A 15,691-nucleotide genomic window follows, 5' to 3' on the forward strand; every position below is an offset into this window, starting at 1 on the left:
GGGGGCGGGGTGGGGGGGTGCGGGGCAAGCAGTCCATACAGATCTGCGGCCTTGGACCCGGAGAAAGGTGGGGAAGAACGTGCAGTGAAGCCAGGGCAGGACTGGCAGAGGGGCAGCCACCGACCCTGTGCGCCTTCCTCAGCCTGGGGCGCGCTGCTCCAGACAGCCCCGTGCAGCCTCACAGACTCGCCAAGCCCCTGCTGCTGGTGGTCACAGGACCCCTGCGGTGCCCAGGAAGTCTGCGGCTGTGCGAGCCAGCGACCCAGCATCCCAGACTGTGGAAGTGTTCTATCGGGGCCGTCAGGGCCCCGGGGCGCTTACCTCCCTGGATCCTGAGCCTTCTGCCACCAGCCCCGGGGCCCTCCCTTCCCCCCAGGAGGACCCGAGACTCCAGCTCGTGGTCATTTCTCCAGAGCACCGGCCTCCCCCTTCCCGCCTGGATGCTTCTGTGCCCAGACGCACTGCCGACAAGAGGTGTCCTTCCTGGCCTCCGCCTCACCTCCGCTGTCTCCCCGCAAAAGCACAGAGACTGGAGCTCGGGGGCCGGGTCTCTGGCCGTGTCCCCAGTTCGTGTGTTGTGAGATGGCTTCGTGCGTTTGTGCTGTGCCGGATAAGGGTCGGGCCCACGTGGTCCAGAACTTGCTTCCTCTTTTCTAAGCCCGCGATCTTCCCTAAAGTCACCTGGATTGTTGGCCGTACTGCCCTCTTCTGGGGTCTTTCTGTGGCTCCGGCCCTGGACAGGTCTACCCTGGTTTCCAGTTTCCTAAAAAGAAAGATCCCGCTACTCAGGCTTCTTGAGGTCCCTCTAGACCTCGGGGTGGCCTCAGGCCAGGCGCGGCATCCTCACCCCGCTGGCCCTGAGCAGACTGTTGCGGTCCCCTGGTCTGCTTCAGGTCCCTGCTCTGGGTCCCCGCTGAGGCGCTGGGCTGGGTTGCAGGCACCTGTCTTCTACAAAGCCCGTCCTCAGGCCATGTGCCTGGGCCTGTCTTTCGGAAAGCCTGGTGGTCCCAGTGGACGGCTGTCAGCTCAGGAGCCTGTCTCTTCCTCCTTCTAAGAGCCTGGTCTTTCCGGAGGAGCATCTCCCTAAGCACTCCTTCAGTCCACAGCAAGTTCCTTGGCAGAGCCAGGGGATGGGTCCTCACTGGGCTCCTCCTGGCAGAGGCTGCCCCCTCTACCAGCCTCGCCCAGGTTCTCTGTGCGGGTTCTTCCTGGGGAAGGTGTCCTCAGTGGTTGGTAGAAAGGAAGGGGACTTGGCCCCTTGCATACTCCACTGAGAGTTCAGGGTGCTGGCCCGGGAGCAGTCAGACACAGAGAAGGCAGCCTCAGCCCATCCCTAGTCATCCCAGGGTGACCCACTGCCTAGTGATCTGAGAGCCCAAGGAGGCCCTGGGACAGCAAAGAGGAACGGCTGTGACCGTCCCACCTGGCCTAGGCTCCCTTCCGGGTCCAAGTCATGCTTGGGATCCCCCACGTGGAGAGGGGTCAGGTGGAGGAGGGGAAAGGGTGCTCAGAGAGATGGAAGCATTCCAAAGCGAGAGTATGAAGTTGACTTTGGTGCAAGGTCAGCTGGGACTGGGCCTGGCCTTTGCCACTCACCCTAGTTGGGCCACTTGCAGAGACACGTGGCCTGGGAGCAGCGCCCCAGATCTGCCCCTGGGTACCTGAAGGTGGAGGTCCCCTGGTCACCACTACCGTGGAGCCAAGGTCGGAGCCCAGGGGGGCCGGCCCGACCGGAGTCCCGGCTGGCAGAGGGTACCAGGCACGGCCGGCACGGCCGCACTCAGAGGCTGCTTGTCCCCGGCAGAGTGGGGCGAGATGCAGAACATCACGACCACGCGGGAGCGGGTGGAGCTGCGAGGCATGGAGAAGTTCACCAACTACAGCGTGCAGGTGCTGGCCTACACCCAAGCCGGGGACGGCGTGCGCAGCAGCGTGCTCTACATCCAGACCAAGGAGGATGGTGAGTCCTCTGCACCGCGCCCAGCCCGGCCTCGGCCCACCGGCCAGGCTCCCCGCCCCCCTGGGCCTGTTGCTGAGCACTGCCCAGGGAGAAGGGTGAGAGCAGGGCGCCATCCCTCTCCTGTCCCTTGACGTCATTGCAGGGTGGCTTTGAGCACACTGGGGCCCCGCTTGGGGACACACATCTTACCGTAAGTGGTAGCGGGATGCTCTGGGACTCCCCGCTCCCTCAGCTGCCCTGGCAGCCCTAGGTCAGAGGCCAGATAAAGCCTCTCTTCCCACCCCCTCCCCAAGGGCATCCTTTGTTTGGCAAGATTCTGCCTCATTTCCTCTGGATGCAGACGGCTGGGGTTGGGGAGGAGGGAGAAAGGATCATCACGCCACACATCTCAGGTTAGGGACATGGCAGAGGCCCCAGAATGGTCCAGGCCCGGAGTCTGGCATGCTGGGAAGGCTCTCAGGGCGAGAATGGGATGTTCCTCTGTTTGGAGCCATGATCTCCAAGCCTTCCCTCCCCCCCCCCCCCCNAGAAATGGAGGAAAACCAGCGATAAGGAGCCAAGGTGGGATGGCAAAGTAAGGAGGTGGTGGAGCAGAGAACCCAGCAGAGAACGGGTTGGGAGAAGGGCCACACTCCCAGCCAGGGCTCAAAGCTGCACACCACCAGGGGGCCTCATTCATATGGGGCACGTCCAGGAAGCGCCGCGTGTGACCATGCGCAGTTCCGGGCTCCTGCTGCAGCTGCCGCTTTCTTCCTCACCCCATCCCAACACCATCACTTAACCGATTCTTTTTTATTTATGTTTATTTATTTTTGAGAGAGAAAGAGAGAGAGTGTGAGTGGGGGACGGGAAGAGAGAGGGAGACACAGAATCTGAAGCAGGCTCCGGGCTCTGAGCTGTCAGCACAGAGCCGGATGCAGGGCTCAAACTCACAAACTATGAGATCATGACCTGAGCCGCAGTCAGATGCTTGACCCACTGAGCCACCCAGGTGCCCCATAACTTAGCTGATTCTTCAACCTTCTGAGGCAGGGGCTATATTTTTAAAAGAGTCAGTTCATGTGAAGAGTAGCTGACACCAGTGGGCACTTAAACTAGCCAGCATTGACGTCATGGCTTCCTACTCTCACTGCCTCCATTTTCCCCAAGTTCCCATGGTCTGGGCTCCTCCTGTGCCACTTGGCAGAAGGTGCTGGAGGATTAGAGTTGTTGAGAGGAGAGTCTCAGGCTGGGAGTGACAGTAGACAGCTTCCCAGAGCAGCCCAGCGCTCGGGGAACAGAGCAGTTTAATCCAGGCCCCCACTCTCTCTAAGCCCTGCCCTTCTATCAGATCAGCCCCCTCCACGCCGTAAGCTCTGAGCAATTAAATATTTACCAACCTGCCTGCCCTACTTTCCTGCCATTAATCCCCCCATCAAGGTTCCCTGGGACAGCTCCGGGCACAGCCACCTGCTCTTAATGTGGAGACCAAACAGGGACCGTGCTCCGAGCCCGGCCCCTCCCGGAGCCTCTCGACCACACACGCAGGCACCTTCCCAGCCTCTAGAGAGGAACCACTGAGGCCCCCAGACTTCTTGCATCCTAGCCTGATGCGAGGCCTGAGCCATAAGCACCTCCACACATTTGACAAAGGTAAGGGATTCCCCACGAGGGAACCCAAAGGTCCAGGGAGCTTTCAACCTTTCGATTTAGAGCTGTCTGTGGAATGTGTGCTCGTAAGCTCCGTGCGCTCGTAAGCACAGCGGAAGAGCAGGCCCCAGCCCCGCCGGCCACCGGCAAGTCACCCAACCTTTCTGAACCTCAGGTTCCTCGTGATAACATGGGGACAGTGATGACTCATTGCGTTGTCCTAAGAAGCAAGTTAACTGTAAAATCCTTTCTAAAACGTGCAGTGCCAGCAAACGGCAGGTGCCTAATGGCTACCGAGGTGCTGGCAGTGAAGTGACTGCTTTGAGTGGGCCCAGGCACCCCTGAGAGGCTCAGTGCCTGCCCCCAAAGGGAGACCCCGGGCCAGAAGGATGTCAGATGAGGTCTCGTCGGAACAGCGGCCACACTTGTGTACCACATGTGGTCATAAGCATGACCGAGCCTCGCCAGTAGCAAGGCTACGTATTATGTCCATTTTAGAGGTGAGAAAAGTGAGGCGTGGGGAGCTAAAGCAACTTGCTGAATGTCACTCAGCTCCTGGGAGGCAAATGAAGACCTTCTTGCCTCCATACCCTCTGTACCGTATGAGACAGGGCGCTGTGGGCTGTGAGCAAGACAAGTTAAAAAAAAAAAAAAAAACACAAAAAACAAAAAACAAAGGTTTCAGCACGAAGTGGATTTGTTATCAACCATAACAAGAAGTCTTGAGGAGGGCAGCTCCGCAGGGCCGGTTGGCTCCGTGGGCCCTAGGCCCTGCCGTCCCCGGCACATCAGCTGTTCCTTCTGTCATCTCCAAATGACCGTGGCTCCCGGCATCCCTGCAGACAAGACCGAGTTCAGAGTCGGGGAACTGGTCTCCTCCTATGGGCTTGCCTCTCTCTGGGAGTGAAAAAAAAAACCTGCCCAGAAACCCCTCAGTGGATTCATCCTCATCTCCCACTGGCCACACTGGGGCAACGTGCCTCTTGCGAAGCCAGCCACGGGAAGAGGAATGGAATGATCGCGGCTGACTTACCCCAAGCATGGGGAATCCCCCGGTGGAGGTGACGGGGACAGCTTTCTCTGAGGGACAGAGGGCCATGGGTTCTTTCCTGGAAGAGCAATGGCAGGTGGGCGGGCAGACAAGCGGGCACTGCGCCAGCGCCGCCCCACCCCCTGCAGCTTCGCCCAGGGTAGATGACACTTATTGCAGCTCTTTCCGGCTGACTTGGGAAGCAGACAGGCCCGTGTTCCGGCTCCAGCTCTGCCCTGGGAGCTTGAACAAATAGCCAAGGACACTGTGACTCCCTACCTACTGGCCCCTGCCCATTTCTCCACGCCCCATCCCAGCACCAGCTCAGGATTTTGCATGTTTCTAAGGAAAAAATGAGCAGGAAATGTAGAGGAAACCAAAATAAATGAAAAGATGAAATGAAAACAAATTCAAATGAAGTCAAGCTCTTTCTTCAGTCCAAATCCCCCAGTCATAACTTGGTCTCAGGCTGGCCTGGCTGGACATTGTCGCTCATGAGCGACGAAGCCTCTTGCTGACACCCCACCTCCCCTGGGGATACCAAATCAGAGCAAAGGTGGAGCCGGATTTTAAGCCATCTTCAAGACATTTAACTGAAGACGAGGCTTGACTGGACCTGTGTTGTAGGAAGGTAACCAGCACAGAAGCGTGGACGACAGATGGCAGGGAGGGGCTAGGGGAGGGGGCAGAGATGAAGCCCGGCATCAGAGAAGCCTGTTAGAACCTGTCGGCATCGCGGCAGAGAAGCAGAAGGTGTGTGCTAGCGTGGCAGGCAGTGAAGACGAGGGAGAGGTGGAGACAAGCTTAGAGAGACGTATCGGAGGATTCGCGCTTCCAGTAATGGTGGACTGTGTAACTCAAACCCACTCTCCCTCTTGCTGAGGACACTAGGAAATCTGTATAAAATGTTTTTTAAAACACCTGCTTGAAGGCATCAGAGAGTTGGTAGGAGGGTGCAGAATTGCTGGGCCAGGATCCAAGGGAGAGTAGAGGCCCAGGAGGTGAGCCTGGCATTTGGAACAGCTCTCCCTGTGGGGGACATTTGCCGAATCTGGAGGCAGCGGCTGAGAATCGGAGTGGCACTAGAAAGCCGCGGGTTGGAGTCAAGGGCCTGCTGGGGCAGGCGGGTCTAGCTGGTGAATGCCCCTCACTTTGAATCGAGACCATGAGGGCAGCACTGTAAGATTAAAAGTGCGCCGAAATAGCCAGCCCAGCTTCACATCATCTCAGTCCTGGAAGTTAGATTAAGGTAACCTCAGACTGCAGGTGCCTGTTAGAAGCAAACACGAATTCTCCATTTAGGAAGATTACTATTTCTACAAACAATTCTGCAATGATGTGTCTGGCATACAATGAAAAATAATGAGGAACAATGTGAGCAAAAGCAGAAAAAGAAAACAGATAAAAGAAAGAGACCCATGAGGATTCCAAACACAGGTTTTATCAAATATAAATTTTCAAATAGTTATTCTTAACAAGACTGAAATGTTAAGAGAATTGGAGACTATCAAATGGAAAATCTAGCAACCAAAACTACTATTACCTGAAATTAAGGACTCAGTAGATAGATGTAAGAACAAATTAGACACAGCTGAAGAGATAATTAGTAGACTGGAAGGTAGATCAGAAGACCCAAAAGAAGCTCAGAAAGACAAATGAATGGAAAATAAAAGAGCAAGTCAGAGATAGAGCAGTGATTCTCAAGCTTGACTGTGCATACCAGTCACTTGGGGGTCATATTAAAATTCATATTCTGATTTGGTAGGGTCTAGGGTGGACCCTGAGATTTTGCATTTCTAACATGCTCCCAGGTGACGCTGCTGCTGACCAATGGACCACATTCTGAGTATCAAGGCACAGAAGATGTAAGAAGAAGTCTTGAAGAAAAGGAGGACAATGGGGCAGAAGATAAGATGCCTGAAGGGGCGCCTGGGTGGCTCAGTCGGTTAAGCGTCCGACTTCAGCTCAGGTCATGATCTCACGGTTTGTGGGTTCGAGCCCTGCATCGGGCTCTGTGCTGACAGCTAGCTCAGAGCCTGGAGCCTGCTTCAGATTCTGTGTCTCCCTCTCTCTCTGACCCTTCCCTGCTCACGCTGTCTCTCTCTCTCAGAAAGAAATAAAATGTTAAGAAAAAAATTTTAAATGCCTGAAAACTTTTCAAAACTGATGAAAGACATCAATCTCCAAAGCAAAAAGCAGTCTACAAACTCCACACCTAGGCTCATTGCAAGAAAGCCATTAAACAGGAAATGCAAGGAGAAAACTCCTAAAAGCAACCAAAGTGAAAAGGATTGGTTACCTTCACAGGACAAACAATTAGATTAACTGCTACTTTATCAGAAACAACGTAATAATAAAAACAAAACGAGAAACAGTTGAAGCCGTGGAAGTGAGAAAACAATGCAGTGTTATAAATAATAAGGAAATGTAAGGAAAATAGTTGTCAACCTCTGATTTTATGCCAAGCCAAAATACTCTCCAAGATTAAAATAAAATAAAGATGTTTTCAGACAAAAACCGAGAGAAATGTATCACCAACACACCTGCTCTGGAGAAATAGTAAAGGGTATTCCTTAGCTAGAAGGAAAATGATCCCAGGTAGGAGCTCTGTGATGCAAGAAGCAAAGAGCAATTAAATCTCCATTAATACTGACTGCATAATGATGATGATGATGGTGATATCATCTTGGGAAGGGTCTAAAATATATACCTAGTTAAAATATACAACAATGGCATAGAAATTGGGAGAGGGTAAGAAATTTAAAGTCTCTTGCATTTTCTGAGAGAATAAACAAGTGTCAATTAGTGATGTTTGACTTTGCTAAGTCAAAGGTTCACATTGAGTAACCCCTAAAAGTCGTGAGAGGCTGTCTAAGAACCAATCTAATAAAGAGGGGAAGTGAAGTATTTTTTAAAAGACTCCATCCAAAAAAAAAAAAAAGCACAAAAGGAAATAAAAACAGAATAGGAGGGACAAAGCATTTAGTAAAATGAGGTATTTAAACCCAAACATATAAGTGGTTGCATTAATGATAAATCAACTAAATTATTCAATTAAAAGATAAAGACTATCAGACTATTCAGCAGTGAAACAAAACCCAAATATGTGCTGTTTATAGGAGACACCTAAGACATAAAGGTAGAGAAAGATTCAATGGGAAAGGATTAAAGGCACCATTACAGAAAGACACCCTGTTAGGATAAAAGACCCAATTTACTAGTCAAATAAAACAGTTCTGAATTTGTTGTGAACATAATAACATAACCTCAAAATACATAAAAGCAAAGACCGACAGGACTACAAAAATAGACACAGAGTCATGGGGGAGATCTCAACATACCCTTCTCAGTTACTGATGAAGAAAGAAGCAAGCAAGGACAGAAAAGATCTGAACCCGAGTTAGCACCCTGGCTTCGCTGGTCACCCGTGGTCCCCTGTACCCCACAGCATGCAGAGACACTAGCAGAAGCAAGATGTCAGGGCTGTAGCTCTGATGGAGGGCTCAGGCCCCTGGGTGGATGGCTGCGATGGATCGTCAATTTTATTTAGCCTAGAATTGTTGACCACTTACTAGATTTTTTAAAAAATTGCAGTAGGTGCTAGAGCAAAACCGATCATTGTCACCGTTTATTGCGTGTCTTCTATGTGGCAAGTGCTGTACCAGGTGCTTTATTTTAATCAGCGCTAATCACCTCTTACAAATCTTTAATGTGGTGGTTATTATGCCCATTATCTAGATGGGGAAACTGAGACTCAGGGGAGGCAAAAATGAGCTGAGTAGGATGCCATCACTGTCCTCAAAGGAGCATAAAAACTCCCAGGAGGGAAGACAAATACACAGCAATTCAGGGCATAGATGAAGGGGAGCTGAAAACAGGAAGCTTCTAGTCTCCAGAGCAGAGCGCTAGGGACCGAGCTGGGCCAGGCGGGACCAGAGATGGGGACAGTGGGAGGGCAGAAGCCACACGAATTGGTATGCCCCTAGGATGGACATCCCAGCCAGTTCTCAAGTAGACTTCCCCTCCTAGAAACAGAAAGGGCCTAGGCAGCACCCTAAAGGCAGTGCCCTGGGCACATAGCAGGAAACCCAGCCACCCACCGGCTGACACCAGCCCCTGACCCTCAGGAGGAGGCCCGCTCTGTGAGTCCATGGAGCCCCCAGCCTCAAGGAGCTCCCAGGCCAAAGAGCAAAGTGGCCAGTATGTATGTTTGGTCTACAAAGAAGCTAGTCATTGAGCACTGGGAGAGGAAGCAGGTTAAGGTCACAGGGATTGATGTGAATTCCCCACAAGTTCTGTTTCTCTCTTGAGTGTCCTAAGGCCTTGGTTCTGGCCAAACAGTTTTGAAGCGGGCCGTTCCCAGTGCCTCCATCTTGGAAACTTTGTTACAAGCCCAAAATGACCACCTTTCTCCTCACCTGTTTGCCATGCTGAAACCTCCCCCTTTAAACCATAGGTCAAGGATACCTCCTCCAGGAAGCTCTCCCAGATTGATCTGCCTCACTCTGCCCACCATGTTATTCTTTCCCAATGGCTAACCCCCTCCTTTCTCTAAACTGACCTGGACTTCTCCCTACTCAGTTCCAGGTCCCCCTGCGGGCATCAAAGCTGTCCCTTCGTCCGCCAGCAGCGTGGTCGTGTCTTGGCTCCCCCCAAACAAGCCCAATGGGGTCATCCGCAAGTACACCATCTTCTGCTCCAGCCCTGGATCCGGCCAGCCGGTAAGTGGGCCCAGTGCCGAATGATGGGAGGGCCAGGAGAAAGGAACGTACCAAAGATCAGCGGGCTTCCAGGCCAAACCCGGGGCTGCTTGTATCCATGTTTCTACCTGAACTCATGGATAAGAATGGGCACTGGTCACTCAAGAGCAGCTGAAGCCTTACCTGGTGTCCCTCTTGGGTCAGTCCTCCGACCCAGGGGCCGCAAGGTTGTCACAACCCCCGGAGGCTTCTTGGAGTCAGGGGTCACCACCAAGCAGATGTGAAAGAGAGACCGAGGGCTCAGCTCTTCTGGTTTCTGGTCTGGCTGAAGACCCCAGAGCTGGTGACTGGGGCCTGCCTAGTCCATGGCCTCTGGAAATGAATCGTGCTCCAGCATGAGTGGTCTGGCTTCCCATGGCTGCTGGAGCTCTGCCCTGAGGGGCCTCCTCAGCATGGAGCCCGCTGGAGAGGGGAGGAAAATGGCGGACGGAAGGCAAGGGCATCTCTCCCTGGGCCCGGGCTGGGCCTCACACTGTTGGGGAGAGGGCTCAGACTGCAATATCTGCCCAAAGCTGGGAGTGCAGTGCAGGGGGCTGGCCCCTCCCCTTCCACTGGGTGCTCAGAGGAACCAGAGGGGCCCACAGAGAGGGGAGAGAGGGTGAAGGTGGGTGCAGCGTCTCTGCCCCCATATCCATAATGTGCATCCTTCCCTCTACCTTTCCTGATCTCAGCCTTTCAAGCCCTGAGTTCTGCTGGGTGACTACTCCGGAGCACGGCTGTTCCGGTCACAAGAGCAAGGGCACCTGCCCCCCAGGGNGGTGGCCAGGTCCCCCTCCCCCGGCAGCTTGTGGTGGGACAGCAGCCCAAGCATCTGCGGACGAGCTCCTGGCAGCCGGGCAAGCTGCCCTGAAATTACTCGGTAATTGTGTCATCTCCTCCTCCGCTCCGCTCCCCTGTGGTCTTTCTGAATTACCCTCTGAGCAGTAGGGGACCCAGCTCTGTGCCAGTGAGGCCAGAGTTCTGCTACCAGAGGGGAGGCCCAGAAGTATCTTTTCAGTGACCCTGTGTCCTCCCCTCCGTCCTCACGGCCACCAGCTCATATGCAGAAAAGTGCACATACCGTGGGCGTACAGCTCCATGAAATTTCACAGCACACTGGGCGGGCAGCACCCAGGGCAGGGAACACGACCTCACGACACCCCAGAGGACTTCCTTGTGCCCTTTCCGGTCACCACCCTCCCCCTGCCAGGGTGACGACCACCATCCTGACTTCAGATTCGTGTTGCCTGTTTTTGTCCATTGTATAAGTGAAGTTCATACCATTTATCTGGCTCCTTTTACTCAACATTATTTTGAACTTGTGAATTTCCTCCCCCTTGTTGGGTGTGGTTATAGGTCATTCCGTCTCGCTTCTGTATAGGTTTCAGCAGTGCGCGTATGTAGAATTGTCTCATCCATTTCATTACCCGCTGATAGGCATTTGGGTAGGTTCCAGTTCGGAGCTGTTCCTTACGGCGCTGCTGTGCACACCCATACACATGTGTCCTGGTGCTCGTGTGCACGTGTGCCTGTTGGGTGTGTACCCAGGACAGGAAATGCTGAGCCGTGGGGTCTGGATGTTGAGGATGTGCTGCCATTGTTGGGTGGCTGTGCCCATTTTCCAGTCAATGTTTTAGCTGTGCTGTCTGGCCCTCTTTCCCCTCTCCCCCTGCACCCCACTCTCCCCGACACACACATCCGAAGCTTGTCACCATTCTGGACGCCTGCTGTGCCTTTTCCCAGCCCACACCTCTGCCCCTGCTGACCCCTGCCGTGGCATGGTCTTTATCCTCTGTCATCCACCGAATGCGTTCGATGGCAATTAGCTGTGCACTTCTCTGTCTCCCGCGCTGGTCCGCAGGGCCCTGTGAGGACAAGGACAGCATCTTCTCATCGCTGGGTCCCCCAGCTGCCAAACACTATGCCTGGAACATCACTGTCACTAAATACACATTTGATGAATGAATTACGAGCAGCCTGGCAATTGTAAAGCCTTAGACGTTGGGCAAGTTTCCCTTTATAAATTGATGGGAGAGGGTACTCATTCTCGAGCTTGGCTTCGTGCGCTCATTTCCTCCTCCAACAATGAAGCCTTTCAGAGGAGTGCTGCCTCCTCATTAACTCAGGCTTCACGAGCACCCAGAACGGAGCTCCTGGTGCCCAAGCCTTGCTGGAGACCCTGGGCCCTCCCCCTTCTCTTCATCTCCTGAGCACGGAGGAAGCTCCTCTCTCCTGGGGAGAGTTCCTATCCCAGAGGCACACAGGGGGCCAGGGGGCGTGTGACGGGAGCTTCAGTTCAGCACCTGGTGGGGTAGAGACCGCCTCCGCAGGGAACCCAGAGACCTGACCACCACATGTGACTGTGTCATGTTACTGCTCTGCACGAATATACTCCAAATTCCAAACAACTGCATCACAAATCCACTTACGAAAGAGTTCTAGGAGTGGCTGGGGGTGAGGACACAGGTGTGTACAGTCCAAAACCATGGGTGTGAGTGTGAGGTCAGAGGCAATGCACGTGAGTCTAACATGTGCACACATACTAGAGTGTAAGACCACGCATATGTGGAATCCCGAGAATAGATGGGGACCGCGTGTGACAGGGGCTCCCGGAAGTTATGCCCTGGGGGCAGCCAGAGCTGCACTGAGTCCCATTAGAAATGGTACCAAATGTTTTAATACATCTGTTGTTATTCTCTGATTATCAAAGTAATGCAATTTTATTGTTCAAAATTCTATAAATACATAAGAGAATAGATAGAAAAGTAGAAATTACTTGTACTCATGCCCTGAAGATAAACGCTGGCAATGTTTTGGTATATAGCCTTCCAGCCTTTGATCTGTACATACATTATGGGGTTTTTTATAAAAAATCAAAACAAAATTTTTCATAATGTTATATAATCTGTGTTTTCCGTATAATATATGTAGACTCTTTCCCACAGCATCACATACTTTTTTCAGACATGGCCTTGAATGCCCATATGTATATAATCTATTTAACCGGTGCCCTCATTATTCTATCCTTAATCTATTTTCAAATGGTCAACATTATAAATAATACTTCATTGAACATTCTTCATATAAGTCTTTATGCACATGTTTTATTATTTTCTTAGGTAAGTTTCTATAGTAATTCCTGAGTCACAAAGAATATGGATATTCTTAAAATGTGCATATATGTTTGTGAATTACCACTCAGAAAGTTGGAACCAATTTATGCTGCCACCAGTAATATAAGTCTATACTAGTTTCTTACACCTATGCGAATCCAAAGTATTATATATGTTTCATTTTTGCCAGTTGGAGTTGAAAAAAGGTATCCTATTTTAGAAATATTCCTTTCATTACTAGTTAGGTTGATTATTGTTATTATGTTTATTGGTTGGGTTTTTTTTTTCCATCTTTGGGTAAAATCATCAATTCATGTCCTGTATCCATTTTTTATTGGGGTGGTTCATGGTTCTTTCTCCTTGATTTGTGAGTGCTCTTTACATATAAGGATAATAACCGTTTTTTAAAATCACCTTGGCTGCAATTATTTGCCAGCTCATTGCTTGCCTTTTGATACTATTTTTGGTGTGCCGTACATTTTGTGACTCAAATTTATGAGCCACTGCCATTTGTGATTTTTGCCTTTATTTTTATGGTTAGAAAGACAAATACTTTCAGTTTTACCTTTTTCTTTCTAACCTTTGACCTACTGGGACCTTATCTGGGAGCATATTGATGTGGGGTTTTTTTCTTTTCAGTTAAAAGTATTTATCTTATTTATTTTTTTCTTAAATAGTTTATTGTCAAGTTGGTTTCCATAGAACACCCAGTGCTCATCGCCACAAGCGCCCTCCTCCATGCCCATCTCCCCCCTCCCCCTCCCACCTGCATCAGTCCTCAGTTTGTTCTCAGCATTCAAGCGTCTCTCATGGTTTGNCAGTGATGTGTTTTTAAAACTGATTCCAGGAGGTTCTTGGGGAGCCCAGGTTCAAAGGAAGACCCTGGGGTCTGGAGACGATGCCAACACCTTCAAAGGGAAGCCAAACCTTTCCTGCCCTGCGTAGACACAAACGTACGCTCACAAACACACAGACACATGACTTTTCTCCACACATGCACGTGCACACCTCAGTCCTCACAGAAGACTGAGCCGGGAGAAGAATGCGTCCCAGTTTACACAGGACTCGCCCCCCACCCCCACCCCCTCCTATTTGTGCCTCTCTGTAACCACACGGGGGCTCTTGAGGCAGAGCGGTATTGCTTTCTTTAGTTCACAGAATAGAAAACTGAGGCCCCGGGACCCTTGAGAGAGAACGGTGTATGAGCTATGAGACATACGCTCGGTAAGAAGGGCCAGCGGGTGCTGGACACACTACAGCACCCTACTTCATGCAGGCAGGAACTACAGGTACCCTCACGGTCCCCCGGGTCGCCTGCAAAGACTTCCCAAGTACCAGGCCTGAAGGTGGCTTTGCACCTGTGTGCAGCGGGGACCCCCCGGGTTCAAGGCCAAATCTCCATGCAGGAGGCAGGCGGGAGAATTTGCCAGGGAGCTGTATGTGAGGAGATGCCTGCGCCTCCTTCCTAACATCTCCCTGCAGACGGCCGGGGGCAAAAGGGATGGCTTTTCCTGCCATAAGTCACTGGACCCCTCCGCCCTCCCAGGGGGTGCAGAGAATGTCCCTCTGTGACCCCACCTCTGTCTGCAGGTCTGTCCTTCAGCATGTGCGTGGATGCATCCACAGGTCCGTGTGCATGTGAGCGTGCATGTGTGCAAGATCCCATGACTGCAGAGATAACTAATTATTAGCTCCCTCTGGCCTCAGGGCCCCCCATCTGTTCCGGGGGCCGCTCCCCCCACTAGATTTCTGCCCTGATTTCAAAGAGGCCCTAGTGCTGCCCTCCTTTCCCTTCCCCGCGGCTGACCAAAAAATAAAATAAAATGAAAGTCAGCCCCATCCCGCCTGGACCAGGGAAGGGGCTGACAGGAGGTCTGCAAACTAGCGCTTATCAAAAGCTCCTTCTCAAATTCATTTCAATATCTGAGCCTCTGGTTTCCAAGGCAACATAATCTTTTCATCAAAGCAACTGGTAAAACCACTGGGATCCGATATTGTTTTGTTGGCAACTTGTCAAAACTGTCATTTGGTTAAAAAAATTTTATAGATTTATACAACCTACACATGTATACGGTGGTCTTTACCACTAATAATCATGAACGAAGTGCTGCCCGGCGAAGCTTTCAGAGTTGGGTCTCCCACCCCCTCTGCCCCCCGGACGGTTTGCTCCCGCAGGATGAAGGAGCGGTAATTAGACGCAGGGCTGGGAGGAGGTGCGGAGCCCGCACGGGCTGGGGAGCCTGTCTACAACCCTAATAAGGCAAATGCGGTGACTTAGCTTCTTCCCAGAGACTGACTCCCTTTCCTCTGGGTCTTCCTGGGACCCTCCCTCCTCCGTTCTCCCTTGTCCTGACTCCCTCCATCACTCACCTGACCTGCAGCCACACTTGCCAGGGTCTGGATGGGTCAAAGGAGTAAACTGAGGCCGGCCCAGCACCACGCCAGAGCGGGCCCATCGGCCCCCAGGGCCAAGCCCAGCGCAGACCCTCCTCCCTGCTGCAGCCAAACCACAAAGGGTAAACGAGGCAGAATCCTGCCTCCTCTTCCCACCCCCCTAACTGGGCCACCCCCTACGCCGAGCCCAGGTCCCCCGGGGAGATTGGGGCTGGAGGCCCAGGAGCCTGGGTTCTAGCGCTTCTTCGCCCCCATCCCGCAGGCTCCGAGCGAGTACGAGACGAGTCCAGAGCAGCTCTTCTACCGGATCGCCCACCTCCACCGCGGGCAACAGTACCTGCTGTGGGTGGCTGCCGTGACCTCTGCCGGCACGGGCAACAGCAGCGAGAAGGTCACCATCGAGCCTGCAGGCAAGGGTAAGCCGCCCGGGCCTGAGCGGGAGGAGCTGCCAGAAGCCCCCTTCTAGAACCCGGGCTCTCCCCAGACAGGGGGTATCTCTCTCCACCCTGTCTGCGACCTGGCTGCCAGGAGCCAGCCGCCACCCGCCTCCCGCCTGCACCAACGCCAGGCTTCTGCTGCCCCCTGACGCCCAGAAGGCCCTACAGCAGGCTGCAGGCCGCACAGCTGCTCGGGGGTGGGTGGCATGGAGGAGCGCCCAGGTCCCCCACTCCGAACTCTACCGCAGGGTTGAAAGAAGGGACGTTGGCCTCACTCCCAGTTCACGGCGGAGTCTTTGTCCCAAGAGGGGATGGTGGCAGGGAACGCTGCTTCCACAGAGCCGAGGGCCGTAGCGGGGGCCTCGTCACGCCAAAGCCTAGACGCTGCA

At 52.8% G+C, this 15,691-nt stretch overlaps 1 protein-coding gene across 1 annotated transcript in view; it reads left to right on the forward strand.

Annotated features, from left to right (window-relative positions):
- The window catches only part of DSCAML1 (DS cell adhesion molecule like 1), a 330,897-nt gene that overhangs the window by 301,988 nt on the left and 13,218 nt on the right, over positions 1-15,691 (forward strand). The window contains 3 exon segments of the mRNA XM_077777444.1: positions 1,805-1,960; positions 9,201-9,340; positions 15,128-15,281. Of these exon segments, the coding sequence (XP_077633570.1) occupies positions 1,805-1,960; positions 9,201-9,340; positions 15,128-15,281 (450 nt within the window).

This window comes from Crocuta crocuta, unplaced genomic scaffold (genome assembly GCF_008692635.1).
Source record: "Crocuta crocuta isolate KB4526 unplaced genomic scaffold, BGI_CrCroc_1.0 scaffold271, whole genome shotgun sequence".
Classification (NCBI taxonomy): domain Eukaryota; kingdom Metazoa; phylum Chordata; class Mammalia; order Carnivora; family Hyaenidae; genus Crocuta; species Crocuta crocuta.